This window comes from Pithys albifrons, chromosome 3 (assembly GCF_047495875.1).
Source record: "Pithys albifrons albifrons isolate INPA30051 chromosome 3, PitAlb_v1, whole genome shotgun sequence".
NCBI classification, from domain to species: Eukaryota; Metazoa; Chordata; class Aves; order Passeriformes; family Thamnophilidae; genus Pithys; species Pithys albifrons.
The window spans coordinates 32034258-32062256 of NC_092460.1; the positions used below are offsets into that span (position 1 = coordinate 32034258).

At 39.9% G+C, this 27999-nt stretch overlaps 1 protein-coding gene across 1 annotated transcript; it reads left to right on the forward strand.

The window, feature by feature from the left end:
- Positions 1-27915, forward strand: LOC139669558 (voltage-dependent L-type calcium channel subunit alpha-1C-like). Its single transcript, XM_071550061.1, has 2 exons — positions 1-489; positions 27506-27915. The coding sequence occupies exons 1-2, from the start codon at positions 441-443 to the stop codon at positions 27913-27915; spliced, it is 459 nt and encodes a 152-aa protein (XP_071406162.1). The 5' UTR covers positions 1-440.
- The last annotated feature ends 84 nt before the right edge of the window (positions 27916-27999 follow it).

Consider the following 27999-nt stretch of genomic DNA (forward strand, 5'->3'; position numbering starts at 1 on the left):
CTCCCTGCCAACACAACGCGCTCAGAATGGCTTTGAAGAGGAGGAGCAGCAGCGTTTGAACATCTCTCTTTTTTTTTTCTTCCTCCTTTTCTTACTCTTGTAGTTGGTGGATTTTAAAAAGACATTTAGCCCTGAGAGGTTTGTCCTGGATGCTTTTGCTTTTTTCCCTTTTCCCCCTCCCTCTCTCTCGTTTCCCCCCTTCCGTTCTTTTTTATGGTTTAACAGCCAGAGGTGCTGTGCTAAATTCTTGGAAGGGGCCCGGATGTACTGAGGATGCATTGCAATTTCACTAAAGGAGGCAGTAGTGGAAAGGATCAGTTTTTGGTGTTTGATGCAATAATGGGAATCAGGTAATAATAAAAGGGGAAATTCTACAGCTCCATTCTTCCTTGAATTTTACCAAGCCGATTTTCGGAGGGATTAATCTGGACTCGTTTTAAATGGTCAATGAAAACAAGAGGATGTACATTCCAGAAGAAAACCATCAAGGTAAGCCTGAGATTTACCTCCGAGGACCCAGCAACCATTCCCGACCCTGCCCTTTGTCCGTTATCTCTCGGTTCAGTTCAGCCGCCGCTGCCACATCCCGCGGCAGGCGGAGGGGCCGGGGCAGAGGACAGCCTTTGACACCGGGTGCCATTCGGAGCACACAGCTCCCCTCGGCCGGGTGTGCTGCAGGGAGACCACCACAGCCCCTCAGGGAGCGTGTGTTAGGCAACCCCGGGCAAAGAAAAGTTGCTTTAAGTCGCCGTCGTCGCCTTCTCAGGCGGAGGGGCGAGGAGGGGCGCCCAGTGAAGGGCTGCGCGCTGGGGCCGGGGACTGAGGGAAGCCGCAGAGCAGCCCCGCTCCTCCGTGTCAGAGCAAGATTAACTCGCAGGGTGGCCGGAATTACGGGATCTTTCCCAATTAACGTGGTCCCGGACCTCCAAACCCCCGTGTGGGTACGGCTTCCTAAGACACCGGGAGAGGAGCCCTTCCCTTCTCTTACGCTATTTTCAATCTCTCACACAAAAGGGGAGGGGAAGGGAGAATTATCTGTTTACACACATGTACACCATACACGCGCCCATACTGAGAGAACGAGAGACACCGGGAGGGGTGGGGGTTGTTCCTGTATTAAAATTAAAGTTGGGTTTTACTTGGGGCACTGATTTCTCCTCGAGGTCCTCTCAGAATCGCCCGCATCATGGATACCAACCCGTGCTGCTGCTCCTCAGCATTAGCAAACGTCCCCCTCTATTCCCTGTAGTAAAAGTTTGTTTGTCCAAACTCCAGAAGCCTTCCTCCCCGTCCCCCCGCCCAACCCCGATCTGCCGTCCCTGAAGTTATTTTTATCCTATTACCTGCATGGTGTCACCCACTCCCTCCCTTCCCTCCAGCCCTGGCTGCACACACACACGTCGGTGTTGCAGAGAAGCCAGAGCCATTTCCTCCCCTCGGCGCGAGAGAAGCAGAGCTCCGCCGGGAGCGGGTGCCGGGATGCTTCCCTCTCCCCATCAGAAACCCCCAGTCACGGCCAACTTCTCCCTCACGTCCCCCTCGCCCCCGGCCTTGCCCTCAGGGCAGCCCCTCCCTCAGCCAGCCACAACTTGCCTGCCCTCAAACGTGCCCCCGCCCGCTGCCATGAGCACCTGCTCTGGGTGCGAGGGTGCCCCCGGTGAGCCCACCAGGTGCCCTCTACCCCTTGTAGGGGCGGCCGAGGGTGCAGCTGGGGAGGGGCACTGGCGCTGTGGCAGCCCTCAGTGATGGACGAGTAGTGGATTTTGGAGATACCACCACCCTGCTTCCGATTAAACACAGATTAAAAAGAATAAAACCACCCAGCACCCCCACCCCTAGCTACTCTATCGAAATGAGGTAGGAGGGGAAAGGAAGCAGCCCCTGATCCAGAGTGCTCCTTCCAAGAGGGAGCGAGCCCACAGCACATGCATTCAGCAGGCGTAATTGGGCTGCTCTTCCTGGTCCAGAGCTGATAAAGTGGATGAAGAGCTCAGCCTCCATAGCAATATGCCAACGCTATGGCAACCTAAATCCAGCTCCCTCCTTATCAGCTGCAGTGATTATATAATTGGAGGAACAGTTTTGCATCTGTCTCTTGGTGCGGATTGTCATTACTCCCAGGTGAAAGAACAACTTCTAAAGCAAACAGAAAATCAGCCAGGTGGAAGAGAGTTCTGTTTCCTGATAGTGCTCAGGCTGCCACTTATTTACAATCTATTTTTATTTTGTGCAAACAGCACCTGAAAGGTTAAATTGATCAGTAGTCAAGAAAACCTGGTGGTGAGGAGATGGGAGTAAACCAATCACAATGTGGAATGGAGCCATTAAAGCAACCACGGATTCTCACTTGCAAGGTAGTGGTAGAAAAAGAGTAGAAGGTGAAGCTGGGTCTGTGATCCTTTTCTACTCCTTGAGCAGGGAAGTCTGATTTAGATAAGTCCTTACTCTTACATCCTTCTCAATTGCTGGCAGCAAGGTGAATATTCCAGGTACTAGTGGTGCAAGATCAATTTTGATGCCTGTTCTTGAAATGTGACTGACATGACTAGGCCTCTGCTAGCAGTTGCTCTCTGCACAGATCTGATCTCAGTGCACTTTATCAGTGCACCTGAACAGCCCTTCCACTCAGGTCTCTAGGCATTAGGGGAGCTGGTGTAACAGGGCTTACTTAAAATACATAAATAAGGCACAGCCGTTACATTGTGAGGGCTGTGGGGAAAAGAAATGGTATTTGCAAGTGCTTTGTTGACTTAACTGTTGATTTGGTAGGTTTGTAATACACTTGTTTTACACTTTTGAACATGGTTTTGTACCCTGAAAATCTTTGACTCTAAAGTTAGAATTTCCTCTTTTTTTTGATGTTGAAACACAAGCTGTGTTTTCATTAGTCTGCTATTGCACAAAAGGGAGTAAATAATATTATTTGCTGATGCTGAGACATTTTTCAGTGTTCATTTTTGCTACCCATCGGAGTGTATTTTTAATACCATTAATTATTCATTAATGCTATAGAGCATGTGTTTGTCTAGAAAATGGTAAAAACCCACCTGCTGAGCAGCAGCAAAAGCTTTCAAAAGTAACTACATCACCTCTAGTGCACATGTGGGACCGAATGGAATCCTAGATTGGCAGCTCTAATGCGCTCCCTGATATTACTTTGAAAACTTGCAGTCCAATATGAAATGGAAAAATCAGTTTGCAAGCCCACGTGTTGCAGCTCTCTCCGGGGAGGGACCGGAACGAGCCCCTGGGTGGCCGCTTTGGGTCTCCAGCGTCGCTCAAACACCTGGTGAGGTTTCGCTGCTGGCCGTGCTGGAGTCCGGCGGGATCTGTCCGGGGGAGATTTGGCGATCAGGCAGGAAATGAAAGCAAGGCAGCGGTTTTGCAGTGATTTTCAGTTCCGGGGATTAGGTGGGGAGGGGGAGCGGGGGGGTCCCGGCTGCCGCTCCCGGAAGGTGGCACTGCAGGGCCGCGCAGCCCCGCGGCGCTCCGAGGGGCTCGGCCGGAGCCGCTGCCCGCGCTGCGCACCCAGACCCTGCGCTTCGGGAGGGAAAGCCACATGTAGCACTGAGAGACAAGTGTCTATCCCGGAATAAAATTCATTAGGATCGAAGAGCCCCTGGTAGGTCATTTATTCCGTGTAGTAATGATTCTCTGAGTGAAAAGCCATTTCTGACACCATGTCTGAACTATCCTTCCTCCAATTTCAGATAATGCCTTTGGGCTTTGTCCTTATTGCATATTTTGAACAGATTTCTACCTGCTGCTTGTAGAAAAAAACCCCCTCAGGTATTTGTCAACCATAATTAGGTCTTCTTGCAACCTCCTTTCCAAACCTGCACATACCCTGTTCTTGAAATCTTACCCTGTAAGACACTCCTTTCATAGTCCTTGTATCTTCTGTATGTGTTAAATTAAGAACTAATTAGTATACCCTTTATTTCTCAGAAGCCTATTGATAGCGAGAGGGTCAAGTCACAAGCACAGTCCCTAATGCATTTTCTGACCTGAAGTGAGGGTCAGACCCACAAATATTCCTCTTAATTTTACAGGTATAAATAGAGATGATTGTGTACATTTCACAGCTGATTCCAGTTGAAGGGTTGAAATCTGTCTTGTGCTGTGCTACGAGACAAAACCATTGGTTATATACACTAGAATTTATTGGATGTTTGCTTTAATTTTCTGCTCTATTTTCAGAAAGCCAGTTTTATTTCCTGTTATTTTTTGGGGCAATGCTTTTATATGTAGGAGAAACCATGCTCTTTCCATGGTCACAAAGTGATCAGATTAGTAAACTGAGCTATTCTTGTGCTGTCAGACTAGGCATTAGTTGTGGGGCAAAAAGAATTCACCTTAAGTAGTTTGAAATAACTTATCTTCAGGATTTTTGTAAAAAAGAGTTTGAATCACTGTTTAAACATGGACCACTAGAATTCCAAACCCCCTGGTTTAACAATAAACACTTGTATTTATGAAGTATTGAAGTATTGTCTTCTGCCTCAAAGTAGTAGGAACTTTCAGTAAGTGTAAAGCATTTAATTCAATATAGTGTGAAATAGCAGTGTAATATAAAAATATTTAGTGTTAAGTAACAATACTTCAACATTCTTCATGTTACAGTGCACTGCATTATGAAAGTTGCCAGTAGAATCTTCAGAAAAGTATTTAAGTGCTTTCAAGCATTTCCTATCCTTAAAAGGAGTATTTAAGTCTCCTGCTAAAGGCATGGAATTTAAAGGATATACTTTTGAAAGATTGTCTTTGAAATTATCTACAGTCACAGAGTCCAGCCTTTGCTAGGCCATCATCAGTGTTCCTGTTTGCTGGTTCCTGAAGCTTGTCCTGGTCTCCTGAACACTTACCTGGTGTCCTCTCTGCAACCAGGGCACCTTTGTGAACCCACTCCTTCTTGCTTCTCTACTCTGCAATCAAATATGTTTTTGAGGTTACGTCTGAGTAATTCACTGCAGCAGATGTGACACAGCCTTGCCCAGGTAGAATTAATTTTTCCACCCAAGATATTTGATTTGAATTATTTGTCCTCATCTTTTTGTTTTGTTTGCTCACAACACTTCAGGGAACGTGGTGTAAGTGCACTGTTACCATGTGTGCTTACTTTCTTTCAGTTTGTGGAAAATGGTTCTATATCTATGCTTAAAATAGGATTTATCTGAATGGCAATCAGTCCTAAATTTACTCTTTGCAGGTGTGTGTGAACTGTCATTGTGGCCATTTGACTTGCTAGGAAGTGTCTGATTTAACTCTTTCTGGGAAATAATTAAAGGAACACAGTCATTCAACTTCAGGAACAGCAAATATGAGATCTCTTCTGAGCAAGTGTGTTCTCTAAATTTATTGACAATCAACCAGCATAACAGATGTGCCTGCATGCAATAAAAGTCTTTCTTAAATTATTGAACACAACAAATCAGATCAAGACCAAAGAAAGCTTTTTCCAGTGGCAGATATGTGTTTTACAAAACATAATGTTATTAAATGGCTCTATTGCCTTTTTTTGAGACTGTAGACAAACCCAGTATATTCTTTGTTAATAATTTATCTGAAACACTGATTTTTTTAGATAGTGGGGATGATATGAATTTGAGAGCAAATGTATTCATTAAAATATTCATTACTGAATTTCAGCATCATCAATTTTAAAAAGAGGAAACAGTATTAAGGGTTCAGACTGTTGATTGCCACTGAATACTTTTCCTTTTGGTAGTTCATATATTACCTAACATAAAATTAGCATTTCTTCTTATAATTTTACCAGTGGAAGTTAAAAAAAAGCCATTTTAAGAGAATTTTTGTTTTATTGGACTGAAAGCATCACTGTGCTTGAAGGTTTTTTTCCCCTCAACCCTTTTTTTTTTCTTATGAAAGAGGAAGTCACAGTCAGTCTTCTGGGCAGAGAGCACAGGGATGGGCTTGTGGTGCTTCTGCCAGAGAGCAGGTGTGGGTTTAGGTGGTAGAGTGGTCCTGCTGGGTGCTCTTATATCAATTATTATGGTTATATGATCACAAATGCACCTGATGCTCTTGCAAGATTGTCATGGAATATATCAGGGTGTAGCTGATAGTATATAGGAATATTTGTATGAAAGAGTCTTTGAAATAGTTTCTGTCAGATTTTGTGCATGGGACATAATCATGAGAGTGGGATAAACTTCTTTGAGAGCTTGAAATAGTTTCAGGATAGGTCTCTTCCAGCTAGAAGAGTCACAGGTGTCTCTGTACCATGTATTGAGATTTCCAGAACAGAAGGCCTGGCCAAATTTCTCCCAGAAACCTAAATACAACATTAGAAATTGCGTGGTTTGGATAGGTGAGAGTCCATGAGGGGAGTCTGGGAGGTGGGGAAATGAGAAAATATTAATACATGTGTCATAGAGGGTGACAGAAGATTTGATGGAACCACATTTTGTCTTTATTTAGTCAAATTGGCAGTTGTCCAGACACCAAGGTTGAATTCTTGTGCTCCACAGCTGAGAGATTATTAGCATGGTTCATCCTCAAGAGATTAAATTGAGGAGAACCAGCTGATGATGGCTTTGAAGGTGGTCTGCTCTGTATGTCACCTTCCCTGGCATCTTTCCCAAAAAGACAGTTCTGGGAAATCCTGCCCTCACTGGTGCTTGTTTCATAGCAAAGAATTGCATTTCTAAGAGGTGAGGATTAAATAAAATGGTACAATATGATGGAAGCAACCTAGAGAGGCCAGGTAGTTCAACACCCTACTCAAACCAGGTCTAATTAGATGGGGTTGCTCAGGACCATATCCTGTCTAATCCTGAATGTCTCTGAGGACGGAGCTTCCTCTAACTCATTGGGCAGCCTATTGCAGAATTTAACTACCCTCGTGGTAAACAAACACAATCAACACATTTTTCCTAGTATCTACTCTATATATTTAAATCTCTGTATTTGAAGATGAAGAGCTAATTTACATATGTCAGCCAATAGCTAAACTACAGCTGTCTAGTAGTAGTGTAGGGGAGCCGTTGCTTGAAACTTTGAGATGGAGAACTGGAGGGGCTTTTGCCTCAGTGCATCACACCAGTTTTAGAGTAGTGTGATTGCCCCCTTTTTTTTTTTCTTTGAAATGGTGTCATAGTTTGCAGGAAAGGTGAGACAAGCCTGGAGTCTCAGCTGCTCTGGGCAGACACCCTGAGTTTGTAAGTGGGTTGTTTTCCTGCCCTGTGCTGGAATAACTTCCATACAGAATTGTGGCTCAACACTGAGATAGGCACATACAGTGATGAGGTGGTGGAAACCTGTGAGTAGTTCCATTTCATGTTCTAATACCTGTTAACTTATGAGGTCAATAAATGAATCCTGCTGTAAGTTATAAGTCTTTAGCCATATCTAGTTACTTTCTGTTGGGATATCTGTGTACCCACACAAAATCACCAGGGAAGTGATGACTGTAGGGCTTGGATCCCAACAGGATTGGGATCCCAGCTTTGATTGACATTCCTTTTTCCTTGCAGGCTAAAGAATATTAAAATAACTGTTAAGGGATGTTATCTGGGATGTTAGAAACTTATCTAAGAATGCTAAGACTTTGCATTTGTAGAGGACTTTGACAATTTTCCTTCTTTTTTATGTGCCTCTGTTTTTTCCAGTCCCAGATAATAAATTCTGAATTTCAGTGTCTGTCTCAGCAGTCAAAACATTCAGAATTTGTGAAAAAACACCAGCAAGTTGGATGTCCTTCTATAGCTGTGAGGAGTTACCAGAGTACCAGCTAAATCCTTGTCTGTGGGGATTAAAGAAAAGGATTATTTAACCTGGGAGCTGTAAAGAAATCAAAGAAATCCATTGGGTTCATCAACTGGGCACGAACAAACTTACCATGTTTAAGAGGGAGGGAAAATTTGCTGCTTTGTTAGAAGACAGAAGATTAAAATAAAGTAATTCTTAAGGGTGACTGGAAATTTCATGTTTTTCAAACCAGACCCAGTAAAAATCTGGCTAACTCCACAGGAACTCTTTTTGCATTTTGTACACAAATCTTTAGTTAATTGTTTTAAGGAAAATATTGTCTGAGATCCATCTAACCTTAAAGGATACTCTGTCATATGTTTAAAATATGCTTCTCTAAATGGTATTGTTGTTTATCTAAAATTTTTCAGGTTTTCAGCCCACCATGTGTATGGTTGCCTTTGGGTATTTTGGAAAAAACAATTAAATATGACTGAACATGACATTATAATTACAAAGTAAATATGCTCTAATTGAGTAATTAACTCAACATTTCTTCCTAAAGGCATTGTAGGAACGAATTCATGTTACTGATGAGTTTCAGATTCTTTATTCCAAAAGAGGAAAAAGGGATTCCATTCTCTGTTATGGATGGCCAGATGTAAGACTCGATTTTTAAATTTATTATGTATTTTTAAAAATTTAATATGTATTATTGACATATCAGATATTCTTGTAACACAAACTAGTCTTTTACCTATACAAAAAGAATACTTGTGTTTCCTTGCTTGCAAGTCAGTTATACCCTGTTAGGTACCAGCTATATTCTGCATCATGTATTATTGACAAAAATAATAATTCTGAAATTGAAACCAGCGTGATATAGCTGTTAGTAGAAGAGTTCATGAATTCTAGCTACAGAAACACTGCAATTAACTGTGTAGAAGCAAATGTAATCCAGGTGAAACCAGGAATCAAAACTGATGTTTGTTGAAGGCAAAGGGAATATGAACTATTGCACTTTAATACACTGTGTAGTGGATTTTTGTTGAACCTTAAAACTGACAAATATCAGGAAGCTGAAAGTTGACTGATCTGTAATGCCAAATTTTGTTGGTGTTTCTATCTTGTAGCTTCCATATAGTTCACTAAAGAGCATTTTCCATGCAGACCCTATATCTAAATATTAGAAATTTGAATTTGGTTAAGTACCAATGGGTCTGATTTCCTTGGGATGAATTCAACATATTGACAGCAAAGTCAGCAAATGAAGTCAGATCAGCCCAAGGGTCGTTAAGAAAACAGAGGAAATCCATATTATTCATTACTCTCTGGAGTTGTGAACAAACAGACTTATGTGTTGGGAGGAAAGCTTCACCTGTGTGCTGGAATTCCCATCTGATACTTAAATTGCCTATTACTGCTATTATAAATTGTATATTGCTTGTTATTATTGCCTATTATAAATTGTATAGGTGCATAGAGTGTTTTCAGGTGTAATTTAAATTCGAATTGGTGTCTTTAGAGAGAAGTAATGTGCATTTATGGGGTGAAAATTGAAAGTGATCAGGTTTAATTGTGAGTTTAATGGGACTTTAGTATGACTGTATTCAGGAGCGGCATCTAGGAGTGGATTACACAAAATTTTTATATCATTTTCACCTAAATGAAGATTTTAAATGAAAAACTTGAGATTTGCAGACATCAGTTAGGATTGGTGCAGGCAGTGTCAGAGTTCAAATCAATGAGTGTCTTGAGTGATAGAACTCTAATATCTTGTCTGACAGATTCTCACTGGCTTTGGCTCAATTGCACAAATTCTGTGAGTCTGAAATAGTTTTGAGTTGGTGTTTGGGATGGGGTGGTTAAAACTTGGTTGTAATAATGCCAAGATCAGGGGTTCAATCCCCTGTGTGGGCCATTGACTTGAGTTGGACTCGATGATCCTTGTGAGTCCCTTCCAACTCAGAACAGTCTGTGCTGCTGAGTTCTCAAAAACATCTCTCCGTGGTTCTCTTTCAGAATTTTTTGCTATTTGTTTAATATAATGGAGCTTATTGCTTGAATCAGAAACAGGGGAATTCATGAGAGAATATGCTGAAAAAATATATTCTGTTTTGTCTTTCACTTTACATTATGACCAAAAGAGTTAATAGTTTCCTTTCAGTTTTGGATTTGAAAACAAATGCAATTGCCCAGTGGTGGCTGGAATAGAGTATCTCTTGTCATTTCAGCCATTATGGCAAAAGTCAGAAATAAAAGCAGAGAGTGAAAGATTAAGATGAACATGCCTTCAAAGCTTTTATCTACTTTAAGGCAGAGGGTGTCAAGAAAGATCATAAGAGATGAAAAATTGTGTCCCAATTCTCATGCAGTGATAAAAGCTGTTATGCATGCCAGGAAATCAGTCAAAAAATAACTAGAGGGACTTGCTACTGGCAGTTCTTAAAAACAACTGAAGTGTTTAAAAATAGAATGGGAAAAAAATCAGGTATCAAACTTGAGAAATATTGAGCATGGGGCTTTACAGGTGCCTGGGAGAATCTCTGGGAAAGTGTCATAGCACATGGTCACATGTGAAGTGCTTAAAAAAGAATCGCATCTTAAAATATGAATAATTCAACAAAACATTGCAGGAAGTTTTTAATGCTGATAATGCAACTTCTGTTACTTTCTATGAAACATTATGCTTAGAGATCTTAAGTGCTTTTAATTTGCAATGTGATTTACACAGCTTTTAGAGTCTTTCTGTTGACAGATATGCATTTGACTGGAACATACATCCTGCTGTTTGAAGGCAAAGCTTGCATTTAAATAAGTACATATGGGTCAGCAGTTCTTTATCTATTTTTCCAGTACTTAGCATTCTTCTTGAGAACTTTTCTGTTATCTTGCTTTGCTCTTATTTCACCAGAACACATTTTTAATTCTATTTTGGGGTATGCATTTTTGAGATTTTGTCTGTTTTCCTTTAAGGTGGTTTCTCCTGGGGAACGTTCGTGTACAGAATCCAGAGCTAGGTCTGACTGAATAATGCTAAGGATTTTGCCATGCATGCTGGAGGGCCAGAGAGATCATTACTTGTGAGAAATATGGATGGGGAAACCCTGTGTGGAGTCAATTCTACAAATATCAGAGGGAAGCAAATTTATTCTTATAGCACATATCAGTGGTGTTTGATCCTTCAAAAGGAATGTGATGTAAACTCATCCAGATGGCTTAATATATTGGTGAATTTTATTACTTGTCTCCCTATGTCAGTGTGAAATACTCTTTGAAAATACTATTTAAGGATAAAATTACTGCAGAAGAAAGAAAGCCCCACTTGTCATCTTAGGATTTAAACCTCTGGCTAATGTAGGTAGTTGTTCTAATAACAGCAGTAGAAAGTATCTAAACCTGCTCCTGCATCTACAACACACTGAACAGAGATCTGACAGACTGTTGTGTGCTGTTTGACAGATGAATGTAAAGACTGGAGTATGGACATTTAGAGGATCAGACTGTATTTTAATTTATTTTTGTGTTAGGCTGTAGACTTCCAGAGAATCTGTCATAACCTCATAAAGGCTATTTTTTTTCCCTTTTGGAAGACTGAAAAAAAATTGTTTTCTTTGAAGGTATTTGCATATCATATATATTTACATGGTGATGATCCATGTTGTACAAACATCTTCCAGTGTTAAAAACTCTACTGCTCTTCCAACATGCCAGGTCAACAGGCTTGGAAAATTAATGTTCTTTTTCTTCACCAATTATGTTTTGTTTGTGCTTATGTAAAGATGCTACTCTAGGAGGTACAGGCAAATAAATTAATATGGCATTTAATTTTAGTAAGATCCATGCTATGACATGGTGTGTAGTTACTGATGTCATCAAACCTGTAGCAGACACAGCAATACTAGGTTGTTCAATCCATGTGTCTGGGTGCTAATCAGGGAGAGCAACCCTTGCCCTGGTCCTCCTGAGTGCTCAAGGAGGTTTGAATCCTGTGGTATGATCAGAACAACAGGTTGGTTTTTTGTCCTGGTGCAGCTGTGGTGATCAAGGGCAGGGCCCCCAGTGGGAATCCCCATAAATATTGCCCCATGATTTGCATTATCTCTTTGCAGTGCTACTGACTCCCCTTCCATCTGCCCCTGGGCCTCCCTTCTCTCTCCAGTCTTCACCAGAATAAATAACCCACCCCTAGTTACTGTTTGCCCCGTTATCCCAGCTTTTCTACATCCATACCCAAATTTGATGTTTCTGATACTGATCCTCAGTAATTCTGGCATTATTACTAACAGAGTTATGTGGGCACTGTTGGCCTTGTGATACTCCCCAACAGGACTTCTGTCAACTAATTGTGAAGTTCATTCATCTCAGACTCAACTCTCTCTTACCCATGTGGGGAATGTGGCCATTCCTCCCAGTGCCACCTGTAACTCTTGTCAGCTTCTTGATTTGTTATCATGTCTGGTAATTTCTCATGTCATATGCAGTAGTTTTCCATGTCCTGTTCAGTTACCCAAGCCAGGGCTGAGTCATCTGCCTGCAACCATAATACCAATTATTCTTAGTAATCTTCACTTCAGTAATTAGTGCTGTATATTAATAAGTGAAGAGGATTCTCTTCTTGGCAAGTGCCATCTTTTCCTGGTGATCATCAGTTTTAGAGTTGGTCATGGAAGGAGGCCAGTATCTTGGGTAACAGAAAAAAGTGATCAGACAGGATTTTGGGGAGTCAGTGCAGAGATGTTAGCAGGAATTTTGAACAATATAGTTTCTGATCATGATGTATGTGGGTTCACTCTTGGATGTGAATTGCAGACATAAAGGATGTTTCCCTTGAATGTAGATATTACCGTGGTCAAATGGGAATCTGATAAAAAGGGGAACTGTTTGATCTCTGGGGACTGCACAGGGTAGGATGTGGTGTGCACAGAGTGTACTTGGTGCTAGTGGGGAAGAGGAGTTGAGCCTCCCTCTTCCTCCCAATTCTACACATACTTGTCAGTAGGCACCTCCAGGGCTCAAACAGCAACCTAGTTACACAGACATTTCTGATTTTATCTGCTGTCTTTGAAGTGTCTGTATCATGAGACATTTTTATTTTTGTTTTCAAATAACTGGAAAAAATTATCTTACACTCAGGAACCATTAGAATGTCTCTGAGATGTCTGCAGTTGCACTGTGCCTACACAGTTGTGAATATATATAGGCAGAAGTATAATTTGCTTAGTGGACCAGAATGAATAAGTGACTGTGACTGGAAAGATCTAGCTGTGTTATGAAAGATTTGGAAAGAAATAGAATAGTACCAAATAAGAGAGCAATGGTCTATGTTTTCAGATTGTCATTCTTCATATAGTAAAACTAATTATTTGCCGTAGATTTCATTTTACCTCACTGTAGGTGTTTAAATTGTCTAGTTGGAGCTAATCATTTAGAGTTGATGTGTAGTCAGTGGAGAGGAAGGCAGCCATGGCCACAGAACATTATAGATATCTAAAATAGTGGGGTAGGCTACTTATTTTGGAGCTACTTAACTCTGCCTTGCCTATATAGCTAAAGCTTTGATGACTGACTTAGACTGAATATCAGGTTTTAGATTGCTTGAACTAGTGAAATGAGTTCTACTTCATGCATGTGTGTTGATTTCTAGTTCTGGTTGTCAACAACAGAAGACGAGTGTCAAGAAAGGAGTTATAGGTATATATTAGGTTTTAGTAGTCACCTGTCTTTCAGGTGACCTGTGAATGTATTAAATATGTGCTTCCTGCCTGAATCCACACTGTTAAATAAAAGAAATGGGCAAAGAAAAGCCTGATAAGAAAAACAGTAACTTGGGGAAAATCCCTGCTGGGAATTCATGAAAGCTGCTTCTTAAGGAATGGCCCCATCTCAATCCTGGGAAAAATGAATTGTTCTCACACTAGACAAAGTTTAGGAGCAGGGAATTTTGTGAATGCAAAACAGGTAGCTTCAGGAGGGAGATGGGGCCTTCCAGGCAGTGTCAGAGAGGGATGGCAAGTGTGCCAGAAGACACAGCACCAGAGGAACTGTGCTGTCATCAGTATTTTCCTCCTAGCTAGTGAGTGTGGGCAGCTGAACTGGCTGGAATGTACCACATTCACAAGGAAAGATTAATAGTTAGGTAACAGGCATGTAGAGAGAGTTCTCTGCAGTAATTCTTTGATTTGTGTGTTGTGCTTTGGGGAGAACAAATACAGCATGCCTGATTTTGACCATGTAATTTTTGAGTCACTGCAAACTTAGACAGTAGGAGGGTCTCAAAGAGAAGATAAACTGAAGTGCAAAATTCATTTGGTCGTGTTAGCTTGGCAACTTTGTTCAACTTTGGACGTGTTGGCCAATGTGCTTCTGCCAGGCAGAGTGTGCTGGGTCCGTGATTGCAACCAGAGGGAGAGCCCTCATCCCTTCAGGATGCAGCCAGAGCAGGAATACAAAGGTCTTTCATTTTGGTGACATCAGAAGAAAAGGTTAACTTGTCTTGGCAGGGCAAGTTTTTATCATCCTAAATAAAGGGTGACACACACACTTTCTTTGTATTCTTATACTACTATATTATCTCAAAGAATATGTGTCTTTCAAAATTTCTTCCTCTCAGTGCCACAAGCAGGGATACAAAGTCTTTATGTATCATCCTTATATCTCTTCAGAGCCTCTTTTCCCAGAATTTGCAGCCGTGACTCTCTCTCCGCTGCTGCCCTTTGCATGAGCTCCATAGTGCCCAGACACCTGCCGTGCCCTGGGAGAAAGGCTGGGCTATGAAGCAGCTATTACAGCTTCCTGGAGAGCCTCAACTAGGAATTCTGCTCACAGAAACTTCCTCTGCCATGGGGTAGATCAGCTTAAAGCAGTGCTTGCCCTTCTCGTGAGGTGCTGATGAAACACTTGAACTTTTGTGACCTCAATTTTGAAAGCTGAATTTTGAAAATAGGAAGTCAGGGGATTTTTTTTAATGAAATAACAACCTTTAAATGTGGTATTTTCCATTGGTGGCTTGCAGTTAAATCTTTCTGTAGAAATCAGGAATGTATGCTTTGCATCTATGGAAAGCTATTCTGTAATTTTGCATAGGGTTGTCTCTGATGTTTGCTGTTACACTTTCACCATTTGCTTTTGAGTGCTCATTTACTGCCTGTGCCTGGTAATGATACAATGACTCAAAACTTGAAACAAGAGAATGTTTCAGGAAATGTATAGATTTAAGTGGGAGTAATTTACTTAAAAAACCCCCATAACTGTTTTGGTAGCACTACTTGACTGATTAAGTCGTTGTGCTACAAATAACTTGAAATAAGGGCAACAATGGGGATCCCTGGTCTGCTTGTGAAAATGTTCCATTTATCCCACTACAGGCCTCAATATGTTGCAAAAAATACCTGCCTTTTTACAGAGACATTTCCAACTGATGTATTTTAAATATCATCCCGATAGCTTTGTGTTTCCTGCTGTCCTTGGGCTGTCTGTGGATAACAGATTTTTGAGTTCATCTGCCAAACTGAGGAATCTCTCCCAGCAATTTCTGAATCCTCCTGTTTGATCATCAAAAGGGACATTAGAAAATTGCACAGGCCTGGCCTGGGGACACAAAGTGGAAGTGACCCTGACATTTCACAGTGAAGTTTCCACTGCTCAGGCCTCCTCACTGCTACCTGTGTATACCTTATTAGACAGCTGAATTTGCTTAGTTACTGCTACCAAATATTGAATCTAATAAGGGTTACTCCAGTAAGTTGAAAGAACCATGAGGTATCACAAACCTTTTGTATGCTCATGCTGATAAATTCCCATTCATTTTTTTAAACTCTCTTTTATATAAGACTAAATGATTCAGATAGTTTTCGTTTATCTTAGTATTTTTTAGAGATGGCAAACTCCAGAGGTAATGAGAGATGCTTCATCCTTGCAAATAGGCCGGCTGTTTTGGGAGTTTCTGTTATGCTTCTGTGTGTGTGTTTTCTATTTTTGTTTGTTTGTTACTGTTTTCTAATGATAGAATCTCTTGGTCAGTGTTCATGTGCTATCAGAGTAAAGGGTTTGTAGGAAATGCCCTGCTCTTTTTGTGATGCTGACCCTGCAAAGAGCAGAGCATCCCAAGAAAGGAACACAAAAGCCTCAGCTTTCACCATCTTTGGTGTGATCTGAAGAATCTGAAGACAGAGCTGGAGCAGCAGCTGGAGCACTAACTCATTGGCAGTGCTAAAATAGTGCCTACTGAGTTCTGAGCAAGTGGTCTAGAAACTTGGTGTGGATCTGCTTGTGCCACCTTTGCCTTGCTATGTGTAAATTCAGTAATGATCAATGAATCTGCTTTTATATAAGCAGGAGTTCTTATTTTTAGAAAGAATCTATAAAGACTGTCTCAAACATCTGCTGTAGAGAAGGTCACAGAGAAGCTGCTTAACAATGTTTGTATAGTCAACCAGTGACATAAGAACTATTTTGGGGTTACGTGTTACAATTCAGCCTGAGATGTAAACCAGATGCTACTTTTTCCTCATACAGGTGCTTACAAAGATTGTCTCTTGCTAATTTTCTCCACCTCTTATTATCTTCCTGCCCCTTCCCCACCCTCTTTTTGCTACAGTTGCAATCTGCTGATTTAGTGCCTTCCTTAGCTTGGAAACACACAACTAGCAGAGCAAGTGGAGTGCTTGTTTTTGCATCTGCATATCACACGTGCTTAATATTCAGACTTGGAACATTTAGTAAGAACATATCAGTAAATAATAAATGTTAGAGAAAAGTCTATATATTGGAGATAGAGCACCTTAGGTATCAAACAAATGAGTAGAATTATTTATGCAAAGTGCTATAAAAATATGGCTCGAAATCTGTTAATGCTGTAATACCTCTAGATCACAAAGGTCTAGTTTGAGTTTGTCTTTTAATATCACCCTGAAATTGAACCAAGTACTGTTTTCCTTTGTTGTGTGGCACAGTTTACGTTCATGTGGTTAGTAATTTTCTGTGAGTTTGTTTTAAGGGAGGTTCACAAGGGCTTCCTTTTCCTTGCTTTGCAGAGCATGTTATATATGGAGCATTTCCTTGTGGTTTTGTCGATGAAAGGAAATATATGGAATGAAAGAAGCAATAATTCTCCCCTCAGTTCAAATTTTGCCATTATTTTACATGATACCTCTCTAGTACCTTAATGATGCCAAGTTATAAACAACCCTCCTGTTTGAATACTTTTTATTTGCATAAAATAATTAAAAAATAAGAATATTGAGTAGATGACTGAAATTAAGAGAAACACCAAAATTTTCTATTTTCACTTAATTCTTAGGATTTGATGGAACTCTCTGTATAGGTTGTTTCAAAACTTTCATCTTCAGTTGCCTTTTCTGATGTTTTTTTAATCTTACTCCAAGCAGTAGGGGAAAGAAAAAAATCACCCTTTTTAGATCACTAAGATTAATAGCTAAAATCAAAAGTCAGTTTTGACACTTGAAGCATCTTATAATACCTTTTCCTTTGCAACTGGCTATATTTCATGAAGGGAGTGCATCTTTAATTTATTAGGATATTGCAGGCATGATCTAAAATTAGGTAAATGCAGTTTAAAATAAATTTCTGCCTTTATGGAAAGCCACAAATAGTTTTTAAGTGACTGTTTTGCCTGGGCACTAATGATATAATTTATAGATGACTGTTGTTCACCAACGATAATGTACCTCTGAAAATCAGTGATTATATATTGATATATACATATATTGGTAGATATATTCTTCTAAGCTGTACGCCCAGCACCTGAATGAGTCTTTGATTTGTGTGACTGCTGTGGTCAGTTCTTAGAGCCTTACAAACACATTCAGAGGCAGCAGTAATGGTGTAAACTCTGATGCTGGGTAGCCAAAGAGGTTGATGAAATTTGACCACTTGGAATGGGGGGCTAAAAAGGAGGAGGATGTGGACCAGATGGCCTTCAGAGGTCCCTTTTAAGATAAGTTATTGTATCATAATGCAGATTAATGGCTTCCTGATGTGGGTATCACGACTGGGAGGGAGGGCTGGCAGGGAATACTTAAGACTTGCGCAGGAAATTTGGATACCTACTCTCCTTTTGTACACTTGCTAAGGTCTTTCCAACAAATTCAGCTGCTGTCTGGATTTGTGCAGCTGAACACTGACTCCATAAACATCAAGAGGAAGCAAAAACCCTCAGCTTGTTAGAAGTTGCACTGTCTATTGTTTATCAGGACTGATCTCCCTTCAGATCTGGAGGCAAAAGTTTGTTTTCTTTTTTATTTGTTATTTGACTTGGTTTTTCTTTTTCTTTTCTTTCTTTTTTGCTTTGTTGTTGGGGGTATGTGTCTTGTCTATTGAAATTTTCACTGTCTGTAACTCAGATACAGACCTATATAGAGATCCCTTTGTGCTTTTTAGTCAACATCTGCTGAAACTGGGAACTGCCTGCTATTTCTGGACTGAGAATACTATGAGTTGTGGAAGAATTGTGATTGATTTTTCTAGGATGAGGAATATTGAAATTGCAGGCTGTGAATTATTTAGGTATCGTACACTTGTACATATTTTCCAAATTGTGTCACATGTTTTGGGCCCAAAGCAGTTATAGAATTGGACTAAATGCAGCTGCAGATTTGCTCCCCACCTTGTGCACAATCACATGTGCATGCTTGTGCTCCCCACAAAGAAGTGGGAGTCATTTCATCTCATTTAATCCACTTAAATTTGTTGTGCAATTAAACTTATGGTTTAGATTACTTCTGTACTGTCTGAAGAGAGATTGGCACTTTGAGCAGCTGGTTTCACTTGCATTTCAGACATCTGTGTTAAGGATAGAAGAAATGATCCTCTGTCCTGTCTAGAGAGAGGGTTTAGACAAGATCCCTTTTTAAAATGGTTTGGGTAGGGTGAGGCAAATCACATTGACAGGTTTCTTTATTGCTTTTTATCCCACTCTGCTTTCTCAGGTGAGCTATCTGGAGATGATCTGATTCAGTGAATATTATTTTTAAAATGTAAGAGCTTAATTTCTGCGAAGAAGTTATATTTAGATTGCTCATTATGTGAAAAGTAATCATTCACCAATAAGAAAATGATGAGCACTTAAGATGACAAGTTTGTCAGAAGAATCTGATTTATTGAGTTACAGTTTATCTCCAGAAGTCAAGGAAATTTTACCAAAGCTGTGCTTGATCCCAGGATCTGTAACAGTGGTAATAATATTGAGACAAATTGTGGAAGAAAAATACATTTCAACAAGAAAGCTCTCTTGGTGTTTCGATTTGAGGATGGAAGGGCAAGAAACTCACCCTGATGTGTATGCATGTTACTGCAAAGGTTTTGTGCTGACAGGTCCCCTAAAAAGTAGGTACCCTACTTTAAAAAGATGTATTGATGCATTATACCATGAGATGTGCATCTATAACTGCCTCAAGTGAGGAACTTCTGGTTTTATTCTATATGCCATTTGTGCTCTGGGCTCTGCTGGAGATTGCATTTCACAGCAGAACTATGGTGTTATGTAAAAACCCTTGCTAGCCTTTCCTTCCAACACATGGCTCATTGGGTTCTCTCAGGCTTATTTGAGACAAATACTAATACTGTTGTTAGCAAACAAGATCTTTGTGTCCCTGGTCCTCCCTTGTTATGTTCAAGTTGTATGAAAGTTTCAGTGAGCTGTGGTTGAAGGAAAGTGTTACCTGGATTGACTTCTGAGAGGTTAATGTAGGTGCCTCCAGGAACTCATCTCAAGAAATCAAAAAGGATTCTGTGGGAGTTTCTTTGTGTTTTCTTGTAGCTCGAAAGCCACCAAAAAAAAAAGAAAAAAAAAGGCAAATGTTTTGAAGGAAATTGTCCTCTTAACACCTCCTCACCCAAAGAAATTTATCTTCTTACAGAGTTTGTAATTCAGCTGAGTTGTATTCCGAACTTCTCTGGCTCAAACTTACACACTTGCCTTGGGCCTTATCATTTAGTAGGCTTCATGCTTTTCCCCCCTCTTCCTCCTCTCTAAAAAATTAAAAAGGGACCTTATCTCCCAGTCTAGTTCTCTTGAATCCATAGTTACAGAAGAGAAAAATTCAAAGCTAGACGGATTTTTGTGACTGCTGAGAATTTTCAAACTTTGGGCTTTCTAGATTCTTCTGGGAAGGGTTTGACAAGATGCCTCTGGTGAAGGAGGCAGAACAGACATTACTTATATTGTTTCTGAATAGAAAGTGAAATCTTTGAAAGAAGGAACACTCAAGTGATGAAATCTTAGATGATAATTTGTTACCACCTGCTAATTAGGATGGGGAGAGGGAGGGATTCTGTAATTTGTGTTGATGTATGTTGAACTGGAAAAACTCAAATTTATCAGGAAATAGGAATATCATTTGCTTTTACTACAAGTACAGGATGTGTCATTTATTTAAAAAATTAAATTTAGTGCAAAACAAGCAGTGCTCCTTCCCTCAACACTTCCAACCCCCCTAAAAACAAACAAACTAAAGAAAAGCTCCAGAGGAAAAAAAAAACAACAAAAAAAAAACAACCAACAAAAACCAAACCACAAAACCATCCCAAACACTTGAACTGTGTTCACTGAAAACCATAGCATTTTCAAACAGAAAAATAAAGGAAATCTTAGAAATTTGTATCTCAGTGCATACAGAGAAATGATCTGATTAGGAAGCAGTGAGTTTGCCACAGACTCTGAAATAAGGCATTTTTGCATGGAGAGAAATATGTATGTGGTGATTTTAAGGGGAGAGTTGTCCCATGGTTTATTCCAGTGTTGATAGTAAATTATTATTGCTTGTGCTCTTGCTGTGCCTTGTTCATGAGCCGGGAATCCATTGTGCTGGGTGTTCTAGGAATGTAGAATCTCTTTCTCAGAAAATAAAAATCTAAATAGTGTTGGCGAAGTTACAATAATTTACTGTGCAGTTTCAGTAGTTAATTTTCAAGTGTAAATATTTAACTTGGAGGCCTTCAATACTGGAAGTGAGAAGAACTTGTGCACTTGCACTCTTCATTGAAATGGACTTTTTTTCCACATTGCTAGAAGTTCATTGCTTCTTCTGTTAATAGCATGAATTAAAAAAAAAACACCAAACCAAACAAACCCAAAACACCTGTATTTTGAGAGAGAAGATAAAGAAGAATGAAGATCCAGTTGCAAAGCATTTTTTTGTTTAGATTTTTAAAAATGTTTAGTCTCAACTATGGCAAACAAACCATCTGAGATTACATATCTTCTATGGTGTGTGTGTGTGTTCTGAGACCCCAAAACAACTTACAGGAAAAATTCTTTAACTCTCTTATCTGGGCTAAAAACTACACACTGAATTTTAGTCTGATGTGATCTCTAAACATGTATGACTATTATAAATTTTGTTATAGAAAAAGCCATAGCTGAGGTTGCAATCCAGCTTTCATTTTAACTCATGTCTCTAATTACAAATTGCCTTCACAAAAAAACTTTTTGGAAAAAAACCCCTAGTGTTACTTTACCAGCTAGCTGTCAGAATTAACATGTTGTCAACTAAAAAAAAAATCTAATAAGGAAAAATATCCAAACATATTTTAAGGAATGAGGGGTTCATGTGTGTGCAGTGTTGCATTCAGTAAGGGAAATTTCCAGGCATGTCATCTGAAAATTTAATAAGGATTTCTGGAAAAAGCATGTTTTCTCATGCAACTAAAGGAGTTTATTTTATGTCAATATTTTGAACTTTGAGTGTGGCTAGTTGTTGTTGTCTTGAGATGCTGAAGGGCTTTTAGACTGATAATATTTGTGGAGTAGTGTTTTAGAAGCTGCAGCCTAATGGGACTGAGGGTCCTCACCTTCTCCCCACCATGGAGAGATGAGTGCACAAATAAAGTCTTACAAGGTGCTGATGTTGCTGTGATAACCTAAAGATTTGAGTGAAGCAGGGTTTACCCAGAAGGGTCTCTTTTAAGAGTTTAACAGATGGAATAAATACACAGTCTTTCTGTACAGAGGCCTTCCTTCATGTCAAACCTGCTTTAAGCTAACAAAAGAAACTACTACTCACTATAAATCTTGCCTCGGGTGTCTGATTCCAGATAAATGTTTTTCTGGCCTGGTCTAAAAGACTTAAGAGTGTGGGAGGTACATCCTGAATTTTTCTTACTGTGAAAAAACATTGCTTCTGCTTATTCCCTGTGAGTCTGGTGATAGATACTCCCTTTCTGTTCTTTGAAATAAAATAAACAGACATATATATCTAGAAATAGATATTAAACCCAGATATATAGCATGTGTGTATATATATATATATAAATATATATATACACACTTAAAGGCTGTTATCATACCATCCTCCCCCTCAGATCCTCAGGAACAGCAGTCCAAGCTCTGTCATTCCCATTTCTGTGACTGTCCCTTATAGCTGGTGTTCTCCAGACCTTTGGCTGCTTTCCTTGCTCCCTTCTGGGAAGCCTGAACTGAGATGGGTCTGTCCTGGAGTGTGGCACCCAAACTGCCCCTTGTTTTTCAGCTGAAGCTCTGCCAGTGCTGAGCTGAAGACAAGGATTAGCTGTAATGTTGCATAGATTTCCTCCCTGTTTACATCCCACATTGTGGTGCTTGCATTTTGGTGGGAGGAATGGAGTATGACAATATCAGCCTCTGTTATGTTGCAGAATTATTCTCACTCTCCAAGGCTTTTTGGAATTTGGGCAGATGATTCATTTTGCTTAAATACTTCGCGTTTGTCCCTCTATTTTAAAGACTTTTGCTTCAATTGATGAAGTTCATTTTAAATTCAAATCCTGTCCTTCAGTGTGTTTGCTTTATCTCCCTGCTTCACAGTTACCTGTTTGCTTAGTAACTCTATTCACCATTTAATCACCCAGATCATTATTTGAGCAGAATCAGATCCAGGGCAGGCCCTTGGGTACCTCTGTATGACACATCCTCCAGTTTAGACTGTGTATCAATTATAACTGCTCTCAGATATCCACTGATTTCATATTCCTGTTATAGCAATGTTTTTTTTTCTCATACATCCCTAGCATTCTTATGAAATTATCAGACAAGACCTAGTAAAGATCAGGAGACATGGACCCCACTGCTTCCATTTGCCTGGGAATTCTCTTCCTCAGTTCTGGAAGGAGCTGGTTTTCTCTGACATGATGTATTCATGAAAGATCTATGTCTCTTTCTCTGTTTCTACTTGTCATCCAAGTACTTGCTGACACTTGTTTATTTTACTTATTCCAGTTTTGGGGTTTTTTTTTTGAAACCAAAGTGAAACTGGATTTAAATTTTCCCCCCTTTTCCTTTTTTGACTGGGGACTCCCTTCACCCTTTCTCAGCCATTTGAGATCTCTCCTGGTTTTGTGCCAATTTTACAGTTGGAAATGTTACTTGTTTTGGTTTGCGGGATTATTTATGCAAGTCACCAGCTCTTGATGGATTTTCTTTAGCAAAATTGATGGAAAAAATTCATGTAACACTTAATCCTTCTTGCAGTCATCTATCAAATGCTCCCCTTTTTCCATTGGTTAATGGATCAATGTTTTCCACATTCTTGTTAAGAGATGATCTCATACACTGACTTTTTTTGTGTGTGTGTGTTATTCTTCATGCTTCTGCTTTGGACACTTCTTGCTTTAATATTTTATAATTCTTTTCCTGTGTGCTGGATTAGGTCTCACACATGATCATAGTAGTGTGACCAGTTTCCTACTTTCTATTTGCTTTCTTTCTGAATTCAATTAAGACATTATGATTTAACCACTTAGTTTTTACTGTACCCATCTCTCCTATGCTTTGGGGAAAAATACAGTAGCACAGTTTCAAAGTTTGCATTCTTAGCATTCTGATGTTTTTGAAATGAAGGGAAAAAAGAACAGTGACAGCCCCACACCAGGATAGGTCCCTTTTCATTCAGAGAATTAACTAAATCAAAGTTCCTATACAGTAAACACGTAGCTAACTAGATCAAGTCAAAAAAGCTCCTAAGTTGTGATTCCATTGTGTCTTTAACTTGCTCACATCATATATCAAATGGTCACTGCTTAGTTGTTTGTTTGTTTGTTTTAATGATTCTTTTGAGGTAGTTAATAAGTAGTGTGCCACTTATAAAGCTTTTAAGGGTTATGACTGTATGTTTTAATAGTGATTTGGGTGACATAGTTGTAATCTTACAATGTCAGGTACTTTTGCAGTGTGGAACGTTTTCTGTTGTGTAGCAACCTTACCTGTTACTTTCGTGATCTGATTTTTGAGACTTCTGTTTCTGCACCTGTTTTAGTTCTGCAAATTCTTATTTTCGCAGTAAGTCTCTCCCAAAGACTTTGTAATCAAATTTATTCATTTATATGATCTTTTCTGTTTAATTATAATTCAAATGCTTAAACTCATTGTCCATAGCACAGAAGTACTTGGGAAAGAAGAGCTCTGTGGACCAGCTGGATATAGTCAACAATACAAATTCTTGCTGCAGGGTGGTAGGGATTACTGGGGTGATGATGCTGTGGATCACAGTGCTTAGTGAGTTACTGCATTTGAGTGGGGGCTGAATCTCCCTTTCCTGGTTCTGCTCAACTTCTAGCCTAACAACAATGTAAACAAGTATGATTCAAGGCATTTAGGTAGTGTGAAACTTCATTCCTAATGGGCAAATTTAGTGAAGTGTTTTAACTGCTACACTGCAAAAAGAAAACTGCAAATCCAGTAACTGCAGCTCTCAGGTTACAGCAAAGTTTTGTGGTGGGGAGAAATGAATTCCATAGGTGAAATTTCAGCGTGGTGCCTCATGAGTTCAATATAAACAGTGTCCTCATTACTTCCCAGGAAATAACACTAAACATTAAGATTATGGGGGTAGAATTTCATTGTCCCTGAAATTTTGGCTACGCTGCCCTTGAAAATATATTGCTCAGTTCTTGAATGTACTTTTTGTGGTGCTGTGTGAGCTTCACTCTTAAATTCAAGCAATTTCTATAAACTGCCTCTAGAAAAGTTGTTTGTCACTGCCATTAGTCATTTAGTGCAGATAGTGTCTGCAGCCTCTGAGCTTCATAAAACAGACAGATCCTTATCAGAAATCAATATTTGTAATATTTTTTAATATAAATCTGTCATTACTGACTCATCATTTAAAATGAATTTGAGACAAAGCACTTTATTATGGGACTGGTGATCATGGTAGAAGCAAAGCCAATAAAACCACCAGAACTGGGCTCCTTAACTTTGCTGGCACATCAAAGTCAAAATGCATGGACTTGAATCCTCATGTGGAACCCAACTAATAAGGAATAGTAATGAAGATGCTTGACACATTCCCAAATTGCAGAAAAGTCTTCATTAAGATTCAGCAGCTGTTTACTTTCAGGACCACATGGTCTAGTCAGCATGATAAGAACCCAGCAGAGAGGGATGAGCAAGTTTGCTTTTACTGGAAAACACACACATCTTTCTTATCCACTCTAATGGATCAGTAAGGAAGAGCTGGAGAATAATTAGAGTAATTTTCCATTTATTTTTTCCTTTGGAGTATGCCTTAGGTTAGGGAGGTCAAATAGATGCTAAAGAGAAAAACTGCATCTGGAACTAGTCTGAAAATAAATATGTATCCCATGAGTAGTGCTGTGTACAATTTGCTTAGCCTTAGAAAACTAAGTTTGCCTGCCCATTGATTGCCTCCTTCATCGAGGAAATCTGCTTAGCCTGTATGATTCTGAAAGCTCTTTTTCTTCACTTTCAAAATCCGAGGGATGTGAATTAACTATTTCCCATTTCTTGTTTCTTTCAGCTTTCCTTTTCACATATCAGAGTGGTATTACTCACCAGCTTCCTTTGGCTGGTTTGCAGCTAGGAGATTTTCAGTGAGCAGACAAGCCTGAGATTTTCCTGCTATGTAATGAAACTATAACAGCCCTGAAATCTTATGGCAATGCCTGACATAAAGTAACACCTGACTCTATCATGTTCTTCCTTGCGATTCAGTGAGATGAATTTAAAAACCTTGTATGCTTTCTAGGTAGAGGCACATCCTGTTGCACTGTGTGTCAATGTAATTGTATTTCTTCTACCTGCTGTAATTCATTAGCAGTGCAGTCAGTGCTCTGATACCTTGGCACTGCACACCCAGCTATGAAATATGCATCTTGGGTAATTGTTTTTGTTCAAGAACAGCTTGCCAGCTTCCTGGTTTTGAATGTCTTTCAACTGATATTGTAAATGAAACACTGTGCCAAGTGGTGTTCTGTTTGCTTGGTCTAGTAGTCTATAAAGATCCTGCCTGACCTATTTTGTAACATCGTATTTCTACATTAATCTGAAGTCCAACGTGGCCAATAGCAGACTTTGAGCTTGCTTTGAAATAGAAGGTGGTCTAACTCCTTTACTTGGTTTTCTATCTGCCCCTTGCACGTGGACTTTTTCTGCAGCAGAGTCTGCTGTTCAGATATGAGGAAAACACAGTCTGTGGGGTGTGCAGTGTTTTGAAACTGAACTCTAGTTTTGGAGACTGTGAAGGAATCAGATCTGTAGACCCCTTTGGCTCCCTTTTATCTGTATATCAATGTACGGGTCACAGCCAAAGTCCCAAGTGCACAACAAATAAAATTAGGCTCTTAAATATTATATAGGACATACTTAAATTGGATGTTCTTCTTAATCAGTTTGCTGTTGTGACTTTGTGTAGATTCTATGTTGCACTTTTGTAACATGTCTTATAAATTCTTCTGTAAAATATCTGTAGCAAAATTCATTTAATCTTTCAAGTTCTTACAGAATTCAACTGAAGATCCAAGGACTAGGGGAATCTGTTTTAAAGTTTCAAAATGTGCTCATTTTGAAGTGATTGAAGTTTTGAGTCTCTGAAAAAGCCTCACTGAAGAGGCACAGGTGACTTAACTGTCTTTACTGAAACAATGGAACAATGACACCAGCTTGAAAGGGTGATTTTTTGTACTTCTAAGACCTAAATATCAGCCACGTGTCACCTGGTGTGTATGTTCTATTATGATTTGACAAAAGCATATTCTCCCTCACTTTTGGCTAAAAGAGCTGCAAAACTTGGGACTGTTGGAATTACCATTCTTGTTAGTGTACACTTCTTAAGCAAGTGTTACTTTATTGATTCAGTAGTTAATCTGTTTTAAAATCAGTTTATAAGGATAAGGAATAGGTTCTGATTTCTAAATATGTGTTGGTTGGCCTATCTGCATAGCAATGTATAGAGCACACAAGCCTTGAGCCTTACCTTTGTGTTCCAGTTTCTGCTTCAGTGTACCCTCTGGTCAGGCTGTTCCTAGGCTTATCCATGTGTACTGTTTGCAGAGGGAATTAAACTTATTGTTAGAATTTCAGTTTATCTAGAGATAATCTTGAAAACATAAGGATTTTTATGATAGGATCTCATTTGGGTGCTTTGTCATAATCAATAACGTAGTGGTGCATGTCTGTGTGTTAAGGTGATGAGACCTATCCTCACCTTTTGAGCTTTCAAGCAGTCCAACTTGCAAAATATGTGGGTTAAAAAGGAAAAGAATAGTTTGATTTCTGTGAATCTCTGGAGGTTGTGTTGAGGAGCCACTTCTAACAGCTCGGTGTCCATTGGTCATGTTGAGAGTCTCTTGCAAGATGAAGGATTACATAGTGTTATTACTTTAAAATGAAGAGTTTGAACTGAAGGAACAAGCTGACAGTAAATGGATCCCCTACACTTAACCTTATCTCCCGATTTCACTGATATTGAAGGTTTTTGAAAACATCAGTTATCTCTTCTGCTGTTTAAAAAATGCCTTCACAAATTTGTCTGTTTATTTCGTTTTAATTTCTTTCCCCCAGGTTCCAACTATGGGAGTCCCCGTCCAGCTCATGCCAACATGAATGCCAATGCAGCTGCAGGGCTTGCCCCAGAGCACATCCCTACTCCAGGGGCAGCTCTGTCCTGGCAAGCTGCCATCGATGCTGCCAGGCAAGCCAAACTGATGGGCAGCGCTGGCAATGCAACGATATCCACGGCCAGCTCCACGCAGAGGAAACGGCAGCAGTACGGGAAGCAGAAAAAGCAGGGCAGCACCACAGCCACCCGCCCCCCACGGGCACTGCTGTGCCTGACGCTGAAGAACCCCATCCGGAGGGCCTGCATCAGCATCGTCGAATGGAAATATCCTTTCTGGTGGCCTCCCCAGGGAAACAACAAACTGGTGGTGGTGCATGTCAGGTGCTGTCCACATGTGTGGGGAAATCAATAGGTTGGGGTGAAAGGCACTGCTGGGAATTTAAAGTACACAAATAGTTTTTGATTGTCTAAGTCGAGATAATTTCTGCTGGGGGAG